The sequence below is a fragment of the Eleutherodactylus coqui genome, chromosome 1, assembly GCF_035609145.1.
Source record: "Eleutherodactylus coqui strain aEleCoq1 chromosome 1, aEleCoq1.hap1, whole genome shotgun sequence".
In the NCBI taxonomy this organism is placed as follows: domain Eukaryota; kingdom Metazoa; phylum Chordata; class Amphibia; order Anura; family Eleutherodactylidae; genus Eleutherodactylus; species Eleutherodactylus coqui.
Genome location: NC_089837.1, coordinates 439,355,245 through 439,374,287, shown reverse-complemented (window position 1 = coordinate 439,374,287; position 19,043 = coordinate 439,355,245). Strand labels below are relative to the sequence as shown.

General features: G+C 47.5%; 1 protein-coding gene across 1 annotated transcript in view; it reads left to right on the top strand.

The window, feature by feature from the left end:
- Positions 1–19,043, top strand: part of MRPS31 (mitochondrial ribosomal protein S31) — a 62,875-nt gene that overhangs the window by 35,608 nt on the left and 8,224 nt on the right. Inside the window, exon 6 of the mRNA XM_066582376.1 lies at positions 16,174–16,317. Coding sequence (XP_066438473.1) covers positions 16,174–16,317 — 144 coding nt within the window. The remainder of the gene's footprint in view (positions 1–16,173; positions 16,318–19,043) is intronic.

Here is a 19,043-nt window from a genome sequence, read left to right as displayed (position 1 = left end):
CGTAGATGGACGGGCACTCAGACAGTCTGAGTATAGAGCCAATCCTTGTCCGTTCACTTATTGCATAAATTACTACATTCCACTTCGTAAGCGACGGGAGAAATGTATGGCTGGTGACAGCTTTACCTTGGCACTAGCTGTTGGTATCTGGAGATTTCTTAAACTGTATATTGGGGCAAATTTATTAACAGACCTTCCATTTTCAGGATAAAATTTAGTCCCAGGACCAGAGGTGGTGGGGAAGATTACCTTTAGTCATTCTCTGTTGTCCCTTTTAATCCACTGGTTCCATTTTCAGCCGTACAAGATGTCCCATGCAATTCGGGGGTCCTGATGAGATCACGGAGTGCCTTTCAGTTGCCATATCAGCCTGGAGGCTGCTTAAGGTTGTGGCGTGGTTTGATAGACCGCCTGTCACTCTATGAGCTATCAAACGATCGCGTTAAAGTTTACCATAGGAAAGTGGGGTGGGCTAAAAAAATTTGTTAAAAAAATAAGATTGTGAAAATAAAAAAAAAACACACATTTTCCCATATTTCCAAAAAATCAAAACAAATACATATCTGGTATCGCTGCATCTATAAAAGTCCAATCTACCAAAGTAATGCATTATTCATCCTGCACTGTGAACTTCGTCAGAAAAAAGAAAAAATCAAAACCCCAGAAAAGCGCTTTTTTTTTTTTTTTTTTTTAAATTACTCAAGAAAAAATGTAATAAAAACGTAGTTTCTGTTGGGCTACTTGTTTGTCAAGTTAACTAGAATTTTTTTAGCTAATAAAACCAAGACTTCGTGTACCCGCTTGTATGACAGTTTTATCGTAATGAGCACGGTTTTATGGCTATATCCGATCAGGCAGGTAGCGGCAGAAAGCAGGCTCAGCTTTGCTGAATTCTCCTTTAGCAAACGTCTGTATTAAACCTCTTTCTGCTTTCTGAAAAGCACATTTCAATATTGTGACACCCAATACACGCTGCTTCATGTCAGTCATCCTTTAGTGGGTTATATTAGTGGTAGCAAGTTACAACATCTACAAGACTATAGAAGGCTGACATTTTAGTTTAGTGTTTAGCTTCTAAAAATTTACTTCACATTCCATTCATGTACATGACTCATGACTGCTGAGGCTACAGAACTGGACACAGTATTCCAGATGAGATCTGACTAAGGAACGATAGGGGGAGAATTACCCCACGTGATCTAGACTCTATGCTTCTCTTAATACATCCCAGAATTGTATTTGCCTTTTTGGCTGCTGTATCACATTGTTGACTCATGTTCAGTCTGCGATCTATTAGTATACCCAAGTATTTTTCACATGTGCTGCTGCTTAGCCCAATTCCTCCCATTCTGTATGTGCTTTTTTCATTTTTCTTCCCAAGATGTAGAACTTTGCATTTCTCCTTGTTAAATCCCATTCTGTTAGTCACCGCCCACTGTTCAAGTTTTTCTAAATCTTTTTGAATACTCTCTCTCTCTTCCCTAGTGTTAGCTATCCCTCCTAGCTTTGTGTCGTCTGTAAATGTGATCAGTTTCTCATCAATTCCCTCCTCCAGATCATTTATAAAAATGTTGAACAGCACTGGGCCTAGGACAGAGCCTTGTGGTACCCCACCTGATCTTCCACTTGGATGTGCAGCCATTTATGACCACTCTTTGAGTACGAACACTCAGCCAGTTGTGAATTCACCTAACAGTTGCCTTGTCAATCCCATATTTGGTCATTTTTTTCAATAAGTATGGTATGAGATACTTTGTCAAATGCTTTCCTAAAGTCAAGATAAACTATATCCACCGCATTTCCCAGTCGGTGATTCTGTCATAGAAGGAAATTAGATTTGTCTGGCATGACTTGTTTGTTACAAACCCATGCTGGATCTGGTTAATTACTCCATTCTTATCCAAGTACTTGCATATATGCAGTTTAATAATTTGGGGGGGGGGGGGACGTCATTAAGGAGTTAAAAGGCTTTTCCAACACATTTATTTATTTATTTATTTTTTTATTGCAGTTCATGTTATGTGGAAAGTTGGGTGACAGCCACTCTTGACACTGTTAATAGTTGCCATGTGTGTTTTGTCACTTCCCTAACCTGGAAGACAATAATGCAGAGTCTGTCCTCCCATTTGAACTCTAGAGGCCACTCTACCTAGGTATTTAGATCCAGGACTATGGCAATGACCTGAATCTTTTGCCCAACGGAATCCGATCTGGTGCCCCCCAGAGACCCTATACTCATCTGTCCGGAACCACCGCGAGTGTCCCGACAGGTGCGCAGCGCATGATGCGCCAGCGCTGATGTGATTTCTATCAATACTTCTGCAGTGCTCGCTGCGGAAGTATCGCAGCATGGCTGCAATGGAAGCCGCCTGTGCGATTTTATTTATTTTTTTCCCCCGCACAGATTAGAGCATGCTGTGATTCTCCCCCGCGAGCGGAAAATTGCAGCCGATTTCCACTCTTGGGCAGGGGAGAATCTTTTATCATAACATGTCTATGGGTGGACATTGCTGCGGAATTCGCAGTGGGTGTCCGGACGCCAATTCCGCAGCCATGTCAATGTGTGGGCATTCGGCCTAAGGAAAGATTGGCTATGCCTGTGGCAATAGTTGGGGTCTGTTAATATCAACATTGGACGTTCCTTTCAGAAGCGCCTTTTGCTGAATTTTGCAAAAAAAAACCAAAAACATGCAGAAATAACACTGCTTGCAGCTCTATATTGTCCTGTAAAAGGCTGGATGGAAATCAATCGGACCCCATTATAGTCAGTGAGGTCAATTCAGCACCATTCAGTTCCATCATAAGTTGGATCTGTTTGGCCACTGGAAACTGCAAGAAAACCAACCCCTTAGTGTGTGTATGTGTGTGTGTGTGTGTGTGTGTGTGTGTGTGTGTGTGTGTATATATATATATATATATATATATATATGTGTATATATGTAATATAAATATTATAATATAATAAGCCCTTATATAGATCACGATGCTGAAGGTGCACAAGAGAGACCGTGGCCTGTACCCTGCACAGCAGCAGCCATGTCACAGGTAATGTGCAAATTCCAGCCCATTGCAAGGAGGAACAGAGAAGATTGGTTGACAGTAACCGTGGGCTCCTCTCCTATCTTTCCTCATATACATGCACGCTCCCCTCAGCTGAGAGTGCATGTATTTTTTATTTTGCATGTAGTGAAGGCAGAAATCTGCTTCTGGAGGCCTCCAGCAACAGCAAAGCTCCTGAGGACAAAAAGATTGGACAGGTAAAATTGAGCTTGTCTAATCCTCATCTCCCTGACATTTGTATTTGAAGGAGAGTTGAAGCCACCAAACCCATTACATGATTGGCTGGTCCCACTGAAATCGGCAGGTTTGGCCAGTCCTTATGGAATGTGTATGGATACCCTATTACATAATCTTCAGCATACAGCCCAGGAAAGAGCAGGAAAATGGGCTTCTACAGTGCTGTTTAAAAGTCCCGTATTATATATATATATATATATATATATATATATATATATATATATATATATATATATATATATATATATATATATATTTCTGTAATTTTGTGTAGATTTTAGATTATTGTACATAATTTAAATATCTTTTAAAACCCCGGAGTTATTCAATAAAAACTTCCACTAAAATAACAAAAGTTGTAGGATCAAGATTGAAAAAGTAACCAATTCTAGGTTATAATGGCCAATCAGAACACAAGCTGCAAACATTTCATTGGTGGGAACTAAGTGACGTGTACTACATGTTAGGGTACATTTACACGGAGTGGAATTGGTGCAGATTTTCCACAGCGGAAAACCCGTACCAAAATCCGCAGCACACTTCACCTTCTCAAATTGAAAGGGTGAAATCTACTGCAGATCCGCAGCAAAAGCCATGTCCATATCTGCAGGAGGGGTATGGGTTTGATGCAGATTTTGGGGCGAATTTTCCACTGCGCGAAATGCACACCATTTCTGCTACGTGTGAATGTACCCTAGGGGGAGCACTCTTAGGAGCAGACTTATGAAACCGTCGAAAGGAAAAACTGCCTTTTTACGTAGTTGCCCATAGCAACCAATCGCAGCACAGCTTTCATTTTACCACAGCAGAATACAGAAAGACCCACCGAGCAGCTTGCAGGACATTGTGCATGGGTTACTTTTGAGCAAAATGAAATTCAAGCTGCTTTTAGATCAGGACAGGTACCACATTGTTGCCCTTCACCTTGAAGAGTTTAACTTTATCCCTTCTCCCCACATCATAGCCCTCTCACTCTCTGAAGCAGACTGCCTGGATATGGTTATTTTTTTCCTTCTGGAAAAGATGCTCTCTTTGGCTTATGTTCCCAGTCATGTTACAAGGTCTGACATTGCCTTGTAGTAATGCTGTCTCCTAATAGGTGGCGCTGTAGAGTTATTGTTCCATCCTCCCATGTACTAAAGAAATCAATGTGATTAAGCACCCATGATTTCTTTCCCCATGGGCACTTCATCTTCCAGGATGATAATGCTCCCTACTGTCGGGTAAAACTCGTGAAGCAGTGGTTCCAGAGGAATAGTAGCCAACAAATGGCCCAGTTGCTGGATTTAAAGGGGTTGTCTCGCGAAAGCAAGTGGGTCTATACACTTCTGTATGGCCATATTAATGCACTTTGTAATGTACATCGTGCATTAAATATGAGCCATACAGAAGTTATTCACTTACCTGCTCCGTTGCTAGCGTCCCCGTTGCCATGGTTCCGTCTAACTTCGGTGTCTTCTTGCTTTTTTAGACGCGCTTGCGCAGATGCATCTTCTCCCTTCGGCTGGTCTTGGAAGCATCGGTGTTTTGGCTCCGCCCCCTTGTACGCATCATCGCGTAGCTCCGCCCCATGACGTGTGCCGGTTCCAGCCTCCTGATTGGCTGGAATCGGCATGTGACGGGGGCGGGGCTACGCGATGACGCGTACAAGGGGCGGAGCCAAAACGCCGATGCTTCCAAGACCAGCCGAAGGGAGAAGATGCATCTGCGCAAGCGCGTCTAAAAAAGCAAGAAGACACCGAAGTTAGACGGAACCATGGCAACGGGGACGCTAGCAACGGAGCAGGTAAGTGAATAACTTCTGTATGGCTCATATTTAATGCACGATGTATATTACAAAGTGCATTAATATGGCCATACAGAAGTGTATAGACCCACTTGCTGCCGCGAGACAACCCCTTTAAATATCCAAAAGACATCCCACAGAAAGTGATTTCTGATTGAAATTGCCATCAATGTCTGCCATCACGTGGTTAATCACATTTATATAGCGCAGCACTTCACAATATGGATTCTGTCCCCATTTAGGCTCACAATCTATAATCGCCTATTAGCATGTGCTTAGAGAGTGGTAGAAAACCCATGCAAACTTGGGGAGAATACACAAATTCCATGCAGATGTTGCCCTTAGTCAAATTTGAAACTGGGACCCCAGCGCTGCAAGACAACTCGGCCAACGGTAACTAGGACCCCAGTGCTGCAAGGCAACTTGGCCAATGGTAACTAGGACCCCAGCGCTGCAAGACAACTCGGCCAACGGTAACTAGGACCCCAGTGCTGCAAGGCAACTTGGCCAACGGTAACTAGGACCCCAGCGCTGCAGGGCAACTCGGCCAACGGTAACTAGGACCCCAGCGCTGCAGGACAACTCGGCCAACAGTAACTAGGACCCCAGCGCTGCAGGACAACTCGGCCAACAGTAACTAGGACCCCAGCGCTGCAGGGCAACTTGGCCAACGGTAACTAGGACCCCAGCGCTGCAGGGCAACTTGGCCAACGGTAACTAGGACCCCAGCGCTGCAGGGCAACTTGGCCAACGGTAACTAGGACCCCAGCGCTGCAGGGCAACTTGGCCAACGGTAACTAGGACCCCAGCGCTGCGGGGCAACTTGGCCAACGGTAACTAGGACCCCAGCGCTGCGGGGCAACTTGGCCAACGGTAACTAGGACCCCAGCGCTGCGGGGCAACTTGGCCAACGGTAACTAGGACCCCAGCGCTGCAGGGCAACTTGGCCAACGGTAACTAGGACCTCAGCGCTGCAAGACAACTCGGCCAACGGTAACTAGGACCTCAGCGCTGCAAGACAACTCGGCCAACGGTAACTAGGACCTCAGCGCTGCAGGGCAACTCGGCCAACGGTAACTAGGACCTCAGCGCTGCAAGACAACTCGGCCAACGGTAACTAGGACCTCAGCGCTGCAGGGCAACTTGGCCAATGGTAACTAGGACCTCAGCGCTGCAAGACAACTCGGCCAACGGTAACTAGGACCTCAGCGCTGCAAGACAACTCGGCCAACGGTAACTAGGACCTCAGCGCTGCAAGACAACTCGGCCAACGGTAACTAGGACCTCAGCGCTGCAAGACAACTCGGCCAACGGTAACTAGGACCCCAGCGCTGCGGGGCAACTCGGCCAACGGTAACTAGGACCCCAGCGCTGCGGGGCAACTTGGCCAACGGTAACTAGGACCCCAGCGCTGCGGGGCAACTTGGCCAACGGTAACTAGGACCCCAGCGCTGCGGGGCAACTTGGCCAACGGTAACTAGGACCCCAGCGCTGCGGGGCAACTTGGCCAACGGTAACTAGGACCCCAGCGCTGCGGGGCAACTTGGCCAACGGTAACTAGGACCCCAGCGCTGCGGGGCAACTTGGCCAACGGTAACTAGGACCCCAGCGCTGCGGGGCAACTTGGCCAACGGTAACTAGGACCCCAGCGCTGCGGGGCAACTTGGCCAACGGTAACTAGGACCCCAGCGCTGCGGGGCAACTTGGCCAACGGTAACTAGGACCCCAGCGCTGCAGGGCAACATGGCCAACGGTAACTAGGACCTCAGCGCTGCAAGACAACTCGGCCAACGGTAACTAGGACCTCAGCGCTGCAAGACAACTCGGCCAACGGTAACTAGGACCCCAGCGCTGCGGGGCAACTCGGCCAACGGTAACTAGGACCCCAGCGCTGCGGGGCAACTCGGCCAACGGTAACTAGGACCCCAGCGCTGCGGGGCAACTCGGCCAACGGTAACTAGGACCCCAGCGCTGCGGGGCAACTCGGCCAACGGTAACTAGGACCCCAGCGCTGCGGGGCAACTCGGCCAACGGTAACTAGGACCCCAGCGCTGCGGGGCAACTCGGCCAACGGTAACTAGGACCCCAGCGCTGCGGGGCAACTCGGCCAACGGTAACTAGGACCCCAGCGCTGCGGGGCAACTCGGCCAACGGTAACTAGGACCCCAGCGCTGCGGGGCAACTCGGCCAACGGTAACTAGGACCCCAGCGCTGCGGGGCAACTCGGCCAACGGTAACTAGGACCCCAGCGCTGCGGGGCAACTCGGCCAACGGTAACTAGGACCCCAGCGCTGCGGGGCAACTCGGCCAACGGTAACTAGGACCCCAGCGCTGCGGGGCAACTCGGCCAACGGTAACTAGGACCCCAGCGCTGCGGGGCAACTCGGCCAACGGTAACTAGGACCCCAGCGCTGCGGGGCAACTCGGCCAACGGTAACTAGGACCCCAGCGCTGCGGGGCAACTCGGCCAACGGTAACTAGGACCCCAGCGCTGCGGGGCAACTCGGCCAACGGTAACTAGGACCCCAGCGCTGCGGGGCAACTCGGCCAACGGTAACTAGGACCCCAGCGCTGCGGGGCAACTCGGCCAACGGTAACTAGGACCCCAGCGCTGCGGGGCAACTCGGCCAACGGTAACTAGGACCCCAGCGCTGCGGGGCAACTCGGCCAACGGTAACTAGGACCCCAGCGCTGCGGGGCAACTCGGCCAACGGTAACTAGGACCCCAGCGCTGCGGGGCAACTCGGCCAACGGTAACTAGGACCCCAGCGCTGCGGGGCAACTCGGCCAATGGTAACTAGGACCCCAGCGCTGCGGGGCAACTCGGCCAACGGTAACTAGGACCCCAGCGCTGCGGGGCAACTCGGCCAACGGTAACTAGGACCCCAGCGCTGCGGGGCAACTCGGCCAACGGTAACTAGGACCCCAGCGCTGCGGGGCAACTCGGCCAACGGTAACTAGGACCCCAGCGCTGCGGGGCAACTCGGCCAACGGTAACTAGGACCCCAGCGCTGCGGGGCAACTCGGCCAACGGTAACTAGGACCCCAGCGCTGCGGGGCAACTCGGCCAACGGTAACTAGGACCCCAGCGCTGCGGGGCAACTCGGCCAACGGTAACTAGGACCCCAGCGCTGCGGGGCAACTCGGCCAACGGTAACTAGGACCCCAGCGCTGCGGGGCAACCCGGCCAACGGTAACTAGGACCCCAGCGCTGCGGGGCAACTCGGCCAACGGTAACTAGGACCCCAGCGCTGCGGGGCAACTCGGCCAACGGTAACTAGGACCCCAGCGCTGCGGGGCAACTCGGCCAACGGTAACTAGGACCCCAGCGCTGCGGGGCAACTCGGCCAACGGTAACTAGGACCCCAGCGCTGCGGGGCAACTCGGCCAACGGTAACTAGGACCCCAGCGCTGCGGGGCAACTCGGCCAACGGTAACTAGGACCCCAGCGCTGCGGGGCAACTCGGCCAACGGTAACTAGGACCCCAGCGCTGCGGGGCAACTCGGCCAACGGTAACTAGGACCCCAGCGCTGCGGGGCAACTCGGCCAACGGTAACTAGGACCCCAGCGCTGCGGGGCAACTCGGCCAACGGTAACTAGGACCCCAGCGCTGCGGGGCAACTCGGCCAACGGTAACTAGGACCCCAGCGCTGCGGGGCAACTCGGCCAACGGTAACTAGGACCCCAGCGCTGCGGGGCAACTCGGCCAACGGTAACTAGGACCCCAGCGCTGCGGGGCAACCCGGCCAACGGTAACTAGGACCCCAGCGCTGCGGGGCAACCCGGCCAACGGTAACTAGGACCCCAGCGCTGCGGGGCAACCCGGCCAACGGTAACTAGGACCCCAGCGCTGCGGGGCAACCCGGCCAACGGTAACTAGGACCCCAGCGCTGCGGGGCAACCCGGCCAACGGTAACTAGGACCCCAGCGCTGCGGGGCAACCCGGCCAACGGTAACTAGGACGCCAGCGCTGCGGGGCAACCCGGCCAACGGTAACTAGGACGCCAGCGCTGCGGGGCAACCCGGCCAACGGTAACTAGGACGCCAGCGCTGCGGGGCAACCCGGCCAACGGTAACTAGGACGCCAGCGCTGCGGGGCAACCCGGCCAACGGTAACTAGGACGCCAGCGCTGCGGGGCAACCCGGCCAACGGTAACTAGGACGCCAGCGCTGCGGGGCAACCCGGCCAACGGTAACTAGGACGCCAGCGCTGCGGGGCAACCCGGCCAACGGTAACTAGGACCCCAGCGCTGCGGGGCAACCCGGCCAACGGTAACTAGGACGCCAGCGCTGCGGGGCAACTCGGCATGTTGAATGCATTTTACACAGGAGGTACAACTGGGACAAGTTCTTTAAGGTATATTACATTTTGTCACAAATTTATATTCTCCTTTAAAATTTCGAACAAAACAGTGTGAATATTGCTGCTAAAGTTAGTTATTCCTACCTTAAGTTCCGTTTAACTGTAATATCACCTTCAAAAAACAGCATTTGTTTGTTTTTGCCTTCCTCTGGATCAACATTGCAGTATAATAGGCTGAACTGGATGAACGTGTGCCTTTTTTCAGTTGTCCCAACTGTTACTATTGACAACGACCGATTACACAGGACTTAGGAGATTTCCAGTCGGCACCCACTATAGTCCTCCATTGTCACGGGCCGTGACTATTGCTGGCTTTCCCCTTCTCTAGTTTCAGCACACTGGCATTCTAGCTTTAAGTCATTCCAGACAGATTATTATTATTATGGATACTCAGCTTTTTATATGATTTTTGCAGGCATCTGTCTCACTGCTAAGTTTTAGTGTTAAATCTGGCTAGCAAGAAGGATTGGGCTCTGAATCGGATGCACTTGCTGGGTGTGAGGAGATGCCCATACAATATAGACTTTCCTATGGAATGCGGGTGTGAGGAGATGCCCATACAATATAGACTTTCCTATGGAATGTCTTTGGGTGGTTACTAAATGCCTCCAGTGGCGACTGTTGCTGTGTTTCTGTGCTGGAAGTGGGATTGCAAAATACGTCTTCTGCACTGAGCAGGAAATACCAAGAGATATTTGATCCCTGACGTCTCCTGCATGAGCTCTGCTTTGCTTGCTGTCCCAAAATTAAAAATTAGCATGGCACTTTGCAAATGAGCGCATTTATCTTGTGCCATAATGATTTGGAAGGCAGAAAAGAAGTTGTTTTTTTTTCTTGGCAGCAAGTGTGATAGAGTGAAATCTAAAAGAGGAGTTGATACAGCTCCTAGTAGAATGTACTATACTATGCCTGAATAGTGAATACACATCGAATGGCAAGTTTATGAGAGACACCCATCATGTAGAGCATTGGACCTCCTTCGGACTTTAAGACTGCAGCAATTCATGATGGCGTCCATCCACAGGTATCAGGAAGTGCCAGGAAAACATTCCCCACACCATTAATCCACCAGCCTGAACTGTTGACACCTGACAGGAAGGGTTCATCGGTTCATGCTGCTTGTGCCAAATTCTGACCTCCCATCAGCACAGGGCAACAGTGATCTGATTCGTCTGACCAAGTGATGTTTTTCCACCGCTCAGTGATACAATTTTTTTGCTGTTTTGATCCCTGTAGTCTTGTCTTTCTGTTTCTGTTAGACATCAATGGCGCTGGAACTTGTTGTCTGCTGTTATATCCCATCTAAGGAACGGCGAGTTGTGCATTCAGATACGTTAGTTGGATTACCAGCGTTGTGTTCTGCTGCAGTTCACTTGACTGTGCACTGCCTGTTCGTCATAACAATTCTTGACATACTCCTCTGAGCGCTTCTGTTGATGAGTTGTTGATGTCCGTAGGATCCCCTTTGGCTGGATGCTTTTTCTCAATCACGCCATTTTTGATATACGCTCAATATTGTTGCAGAAGAAAACCGTACAAGATTGGCAGTGTGTTTGCTAGTCTAGCACCGATGACCAGACCTCGTTGGACGTCACTCAGATCGCAGGATCGTCTTATTCTAATATTGATTCGCACTGAAACTGATCCACGGAAATCTTGTAATTGTAATTTTATGCTACACTCTGCGGTCTCCGCTCTAATTTTCATACAGAGAGGCTCCAATTGTGAAAGGAGCATGACCATTCAGTGCAAATGTAACCATTCACATAAAATCCATTGGATACTAAAAGTGAATTATGGGCTCCGCTACATGTGATAGTATTATGGACATGGCTGAGCTGCTATGCTCTGTGCCGCTAATATGGTTTATAGGTAACCTGCTGGTTGTCCAAGTGCTGCAGAAAAATGTTACACAAATGATCTCAATGTTACTAATTTCTTGTGACTGTGAGACTGATAGATCTATAGGTTAGGTTCTTTTGTAGCTGCACTGTTTGTGATTTCATGGTCTTATGGGTGGATCTGCAGTCTTTCTCTTCTCTTGCTACCTTTCTTGACTTCCCCATAAACATGCATGCTGGCCTCAGCTGATCCTTCATGGTGGTTTCAGTGGGGAAAATAAACCACTGCCAAATACTTCTGGAGTTGTTTACTTCCTATGGCGGTAAATGATCTGCTATGTTGTAATCAATCACGCCTGATCCCTGTTTCCTCAGAAGAAAGTTAGACTGTTACACAATTAGGTCTTTGATCATGCCTTATATTTGTCGGACTTTTGTTTACAGCATCTAAAAAAAGAAAAGTGCTAAAAATGCGATCAAAATCTGCACAAAATGGTGCAGATTTTGGTGTGGATTTTTTTTGCAAAATCCCCGCACTTCTAAACCCACCTGAAGAGTTTTTCCAGAAATGTAATACTTCTGGCCAGTCGGCACACTAAGAAATAGCTGATGGATTGCAGTTTTTTGCTGATCAGTTTTACAACAAGAATTAAACTTTTTGGTTGCCTTAGGATATGTTCTATGTATATCCTGTAAAGGGTTTTCTAGACAAATACCCATCCTCAGGAAAGGTCATCAATAGTTAATCGCCGGGCACTTGTCACTCGCGATCCCATGCAATCGGCTGATTGTCAAGCCCACTGTCAGTGGGGCTGGATGTAGTCATCAGGGTCGGCGGTGGAAATGTCATTGACTGCTTCACTTTCAGTTCAATCACTGGGAGCGATGCCTCCTATTACACTTCCTGCTCAATACAGACAAGACTGGACGTCCAAACCTGACCATAATGAGGAGCAGGAAGTGTAAGAAGAGTAGTGAATCCGCCATGACACTTCTGGCCCTGAGCAATGGCCCTGTGTCAAACAACTACAGATTACCAATTCAGCGGATAGAAATCAATGAGGCCCATCCAGTCTATTGTGTCTGTGGTCCATGAAACTCCTACACAGAACAAGAAGGTTCAGGCTACTACTGGGCTTAATGGTCAGAGTGAAAACTGCTGGATATTAGCATTTTTCTTTTTAATCGCCAAAAATTGTAAAAAAATATATATACTATAAAAAAAATTTTTTTAGTGAAAGCTTGACTTAGAAGGTACTGTTCTGATTACACATTCCCTTTAAGTTGCCCATACACAGATGTATTAAAGTGACCCTCTAAGGAAAAAGATGCATTTGCCAGGAGGCAAGGTCCCCACCACCCCAAGATTATACTAACCTGCTCCCCACTGTTGGCTAAGCAGAGTTATTTCCTATACAGATGCGCTTATAAAGGCTTCCATGCATATGTGGAACAGCGGAGTATGGGCAAGTATAACCTTGGACATGGAGTGAGCACCTTACCTCTAGTCAAAGTGTTTTTTTGTTTTTTTTTGTTTTTTTTTCTGAATGGTCATTTTATAAGGGTTTTCCAGGACTAGGATATTGATGCCCTTGGTAGGCAGTGACCTTGGTTGCAGCGTCTTCAAATGGCTAATTGTTACAAACCCAGGCAGCAGATCTCCACTATTGATGACCTGTCTTGAGGATGGGTTATCAGTATATTAGTCCTGCATAATCCCCTCCATTATTGCTAAGGGGTAGAGGTTATTTTACCAATGCAGATGAGAAGCTCAAGGTTTCATGTCCGGGAGTAGCATCCCCCTTCAGACTGCTGGTAAAGGGCTTGGAAGGTTTCTTGTAATTTCAGGAAAGTGGAAGGAAGACAGTCATTCTAAAATGGAAATCTAATTTGACCAAGTTTAAATGCCAAAGTCTAGACACGTAACAGACTGTTCCCTTCTGCAGAATCTCATGGATGAAAAACTTAAGGTGCCTTTTTTCTCCCCTTCTTCTCTTTCATGCTTTGTAATTTTAGAACCAGTTACAATTTAACCTTCTTATCCCTGAAATTGGAGATTATTGCAGCAATTGATACAATGAGATATTCATTAGAGACACCTATGTAGGACTAATCCCAAATAATATTGCCTTCTAGAGAAGCTTTTGATGACTTTAAGCTACAGTGGGGGTTTTCTGCATTCAAGCTGTAGCTGTTCCTTCAATAATAGTTTATACACTTCTGTATGGCCATATTAATGCACTTTGTAATATACATCGTGCATTAAATATGAGCCATACAGAAGTTATTCACTTACCCACTCTGTTGCTGGGGTCCCCGTCTCCATGGCTTCGTCTAATTTCAGTGTCTAATCGCCCGATTAGACGCGCTTGCGCAGAAGGGTCTTCTCCCTTCTGGTCGGTCCAGGCACGAGCTGCGTTCTGGCTCCGCCCCCTTCTACACATCATCGCGTAGCTCCGCCCCGTCACGTGTCCCGATTCCAGCCGATCAGGAGGCTGGAATCGGCAATGGAACGCATAGAGCCCATGGTGCACCATGGGAGAAGACCCGCGGTGCATCATTGGGAAAGGACCGGCGGCCATCTTTAAAAGAAAAAAAGATGCTGCGCGAACTGGGAAGGAGGTAAGCGTTTTTTTTTGTTTGTTTTTTTAAAATTACAAACTATTGATTTTAACGGGGCAGAATGCGGGGGTAGGTTGAAAAAAAAAATGGATTTCGCCGCGGGACAACCCCTTTAAGTTCATTTAACCTGCTTCTATAGCAAGCTCATTTTTTCTCAATAGCAGCTTCTGCTGGTTATCATAGAGGAATCTCCTGCGGTATTAGAAAAAAAACAGCAATTCCCTGATTGGACCTTTTTATGGAGGCTTTACAGTGAATTGTAACCTAATTTAGGAGAATATTCATAGCATCTCACATAGTCAACCAGAACCTACTTTAGCCATGAGAAGTGCGGTCTTGCTTCTAGCTCTTTAATGGGGTTCTCCAAAGTGGTGGAATAACATAAAAGAAGCATTGCTCGCACATTTAATTTAAAATGGGTGTTTTATACGCCGGTCTTAGATAAGTGACACTGCAGTAAGATGCACCGCATGTAATGGGGAGCAAGACTCTTATAAAATTATTCGTATCTTGAGCAGGATAGATCTACGGCAGCTAAAACCTGCATAGGTTTCTGCTAAAACTTATGCCAGTTTCTAACGTAAATTATAGTGAACTTGGCAGGCTGTAGTTGCCGCCCCCCCCTCCTGCCAAGCCCTGCCCCCCCTTTTTTTTCCTATCAGGCCTCATGTCCACGGCTAAAATACATTTAAAATCCAGAGCGCATCACCCACACGTGTGATCTGCGCCCCATAGGGATGCATTGGACACCCGCGACGGAGGGCAGATCCGCAGCGTCCGGACAGGTAAGTAATTCTTCTTTTTAGGCCTCATGTCCGCGGGAAAGGAGGGGCCCACTGCGGAATTCTGCATGAAGAATCCGTGGCGGGCCTGATTTTCCCCGTGGACATGAGGCCTTAAAGTTTCAGAGAATATTATTGAGAAAGACCTTGTTGTCGAGACATTGCACTATGAAGCAAGTGAAGTTTGTTTACTAATAGATCACAGACTGAAATGAGTCAACAATGTGATGCAGCAGCTAAAAAGGCAAACACAATTCTGGGATGTATTAAGAGAAGCATAGAGTCTAGCTAACGTGAGGTCATTATCCCCTTATCTACTCTACCTTAGTCAGACCTCATCTGGAATACTGTGTCCAGTTCTGGGCACCCCCCTTTAAAAAAGATACCAACAAACTGGAGCAAGTTCAGAGAAGAGTTACTAAGATGGTGAGCCGTCTGCAAATCATGTCCTATGAAGAACAGTTAAAGGATCTGGGAATGTTTAGCTTGCAAAGGCTGAAAGGAGACTTAAAGGGGTTGTCCCGTGCCAAAATGCAAAATTTTTTTCAAACATACCCCCACCTTGTGCAGCGTTAAAAACAATCCCTTTGTTATTTAAAAAAAAAAAATCGCTTACCTGCATCACCGTTCTGCAGCTTCTTCTTTTCTTCTTTTAAAGATGGCCACTGGTCCTTTCCCAAGGATGCACCGCGGTTTTCTCCCATGGTGCACCGCGGGTCTTCTCCCATGGTGCACCATGGATTTTCTTCTCCTTTCTTGCGTTCCACTGCCGATACAGCCACCTCATTGGCTGATCGGCAACACGTGACGGAGGCGGGGCTACGATGACGGGGAGAAGAGGGAGGAGCCAGCACGCAGCTCGTGAGCCCGGAGGGAGACAGAAGAAGAATCCTGCGGTGCGCAAGCGCGACTGTTTGTGCGACTAAGAAGCAGCTTTAGTCGGCGCCATGGAGACGGGGACGCCAGCAACGGAGTGGGGAAGTGAATAACTTCTGTATGGCTCATATTTAATGCACGATGTATATTACAAAGTGCATTAATATGGCCATACAGAAGTGTATAACCCCACTTGCTTTCACGGGACAACCCCTTTAATAGCGGTCTACAAATATCTGAAGGCTGTCACAGTGCAGAGGGATCAGCCCTATTCTCATTTGTACAAGGAAAGACCAGAAGCAATGGGATGTAACTGAAAGGGAGGAGATACAAATTTAGATATTAGTAAAAACGTTGACAGTGAGGGTGATCAATGAGTGGAACAGGTTACCACGGGAGGTGGTGAGTTCTTCTTCAATGGAAGTCTTGAAACAATGGCTGGACAGACATCTGTCTGGGATGATTTAGTGATCCTGCACTGAGCAGGTGGTTGGACCCGATGACCCTGGAGGTCCCTTCCAACTCTACCACATTGTGTGATTCTATGGTTTGCACCCAAGATGCTGTCTTGATTGTTAAAGTACTTCTGTATTTACTATTATCAGAGATTACACCTACTCTATGGGATCTAGAGCTGGCTAAGGAAATTGCGGGTGCCTGTGAACAACCTCCGAGGAATGGGTTTGAGGAGATGATACAATGGACGAAAGAAGGAAAACTCTGGACTTTTCCAATTGACAATGAAGCCGGTAAGTTTAGATTGGTACATGATTGTTAGCCATGCTTTTCATTTTGGCCATTAGAAAGACCCCCACTCCCCCCACCTCCATTGCTTTTTTTAAATTTGTATTTCCCATGCCGTCGCTTACCGATGACGAGGGTACCCACAGCCCATCTGCAGTGGCCCATGGCCATCATGGGTCCTTCACAAATTGGAGAAGGTAACGGTCTTTAGTAATTGACATAAACTTGTTACCTTTTATGAGATCTGCAGGTTTTGGCTGCCCAGTTTATATCCAGATAGTTAGCCTCCCATAATAATTCCCTCATTTGTGATTTTCTGCTTCATTTATTTGCCTCAGTACTAGATTTTCTTCTATTTTATTTGGTGGCCTCCGTGCTCTGTTTTTTATTTTTTATTTTTAAACAGCCCTGTCCTTTTTTATGTTTCAAAGAATTTTATTGAAATTGAATTTAGGGTTGGCAACACTCTGCCTCACAGACCCCGCGCAGGGGGGCGACATTCAATATTGTAGAACAGAGTCCCTGTCCTTTTTATAATAGCAGAGGTAAAAATTATATGTTGTGATAAGCCACACCCCTAACCCCTCCCCTGACCACACCTTGGGGCTCTATGAGAAACTTTTGCTTCAAAAGAAGTCTATAGAAATCAGAGGTTACTCCCTTTGTTACTCCAGAACACCCAATTAAATCCGTTAAAGGATGTCGGAACATAAGCATGGATACTGATTGAGCCGGGGCAGCAAAATTATGTCGTAGTTTAAGGAACTTGAAAAAACAACTATGGGGAATGTCATAAAGCTATCCAAAAGACTTCCAGAATGTACCTGGTCCAAAAATATTACACTTTTCTTCTCCCACGGTGAAAACCCCTCCAACCTAAGAAAACTGTTGCAATTTAGGGTTTTCCAAAGGGGAGTGTAAATAGTAATTCCATACCATTGTAAAATCTACCTAAATTTATTCTGTATTTTTGAATTCCTTTTTCCTCCTTTCAACCGCGTACAATTATAGGGGGCTACAACCTGTCATTTTACCAACTAATATGCCAACCCCACAGGGGTTTTTTTTTCTTGGCTCTACAACCCTTCAACTATTACAATTGAGAAACCAGGAAATGTATACAAATATTTGGAATTGTCCACCCAACAGATTGTTTATCCCTTTGAAGGGTCTCCAATTAAATTCTAGTGGATTTCTTATACCACAATAATATCCTAAATTTCATATGAACGCTAAAAAAAAAAAAAATAGGCTTGTGATGGAATCCAAACCAGAGAATTTTGAAGTATATAAAAGAGCTGTGGCATCAAAACCATTTTATGAAGATTTTCCCTGCTAAAGATTTGTGTCAGACGTGGATCCTGCGCATTATGTGAACACATTTGGGTTTATGTATAACCTTGCCAGAGAACATACCATCCCTGGAACCCCCCAGCTGCACCCCTGCTCAAGGCCTCCCAGAAATACTGATGAACTGAAACACATTTGCTGGGAGTAATGGTCCAAAATTCTTTCTCAATGGTGTGTAAATCTTATTTGCTGCTACAGTAAACATTTAGTGAAGCTGATTGCTGCTAAAGTGTGATCTACAGCTTAATAAATTAAAGAGCTACCTTTTTTCCCTTTTGCTGTGACTCAATTTGCTCAATAATAGATATGAGCGGTACAACTGTTTGCGTTATTAGTTAGATGGTTTATAATTGTGACTTAGATAAGTCAGACACATTGTATTAGTTTTCAATGCAGAAATCCAGGTCATTCCAAAGAGTTCACTTTAGGGCTCAAGCAGACGGCCGGCCTGGATCTCGCTGCAAGACTTCCCACAGAGGGATGCGACCCGTACCTAAGCAGTGACCCGCCGTGGTCACTGCCGGACCGCTGGCACGTGTGCAGGGCAGAGCCGGCGCGTCAGCGGTGACGTTTCTGGACATGCCGCGATTTGTTCACCGCCAAATTTTTGCGCCGTCAAATCGCGTCAGTCTGCATAGGATTGCATAAAGCAATGCAATCCTATGGCAGAGCGCACAGGCGGAAATTCAGCGGGAAATCCCACTGCGGAATTTCCACCCGTGTGCATTCACCTATTTTTTTTTTTTTTATTATTTTTTTTTAACCGTGATCTATTCATGCAGCACCAATAAAAAGCGTTGCGAAAGTCACATATAAAACTAAAGTTGAAGGCTAGTTCTGACATTCACTTAGAAGTAAGTGATACCGTCTTAGAAGTCCGTTCTACAAGTGATGCAGTAAGTAATAATCTGTGAGGCCGCTTGTCCCTGCATTCCCAGGCTGCTAGCATAGAAGACTGTTAGCAAAGAAAAAGATCAGCAAGGCTACAAAATTATAAAGGCCACAACAATCATCAGGAATGTGTGTATGTGTGGCTGTCTATTACATCCATTCTCTCCGAGCAGCAGGGAGCGTGCAGGGTATAAAGCGAGTTCTAGGTCAGCGGTCCACATCCAATTACCAACATGTCAGAAGGCTCATTTGCAGGCTATACCAAGTGGTTCTCAAGGGCTCGGAGAAAGGCAGCGCCTGGGGGGCATCTTGGTAGGAGACCTCACGGCAAACAAGAGAGGATAATACGACATGACTGTTCCCGGCAAGAGACAACAATACAATAAATTAAAATAACAAGAATTATTTGTGGAAGGAAAAGCTTTGAAAAGCCATAAACGCTCTCGTACGTTCTATGGAAAATCTGTCCACCGCCGGAGTGCTACTGTAT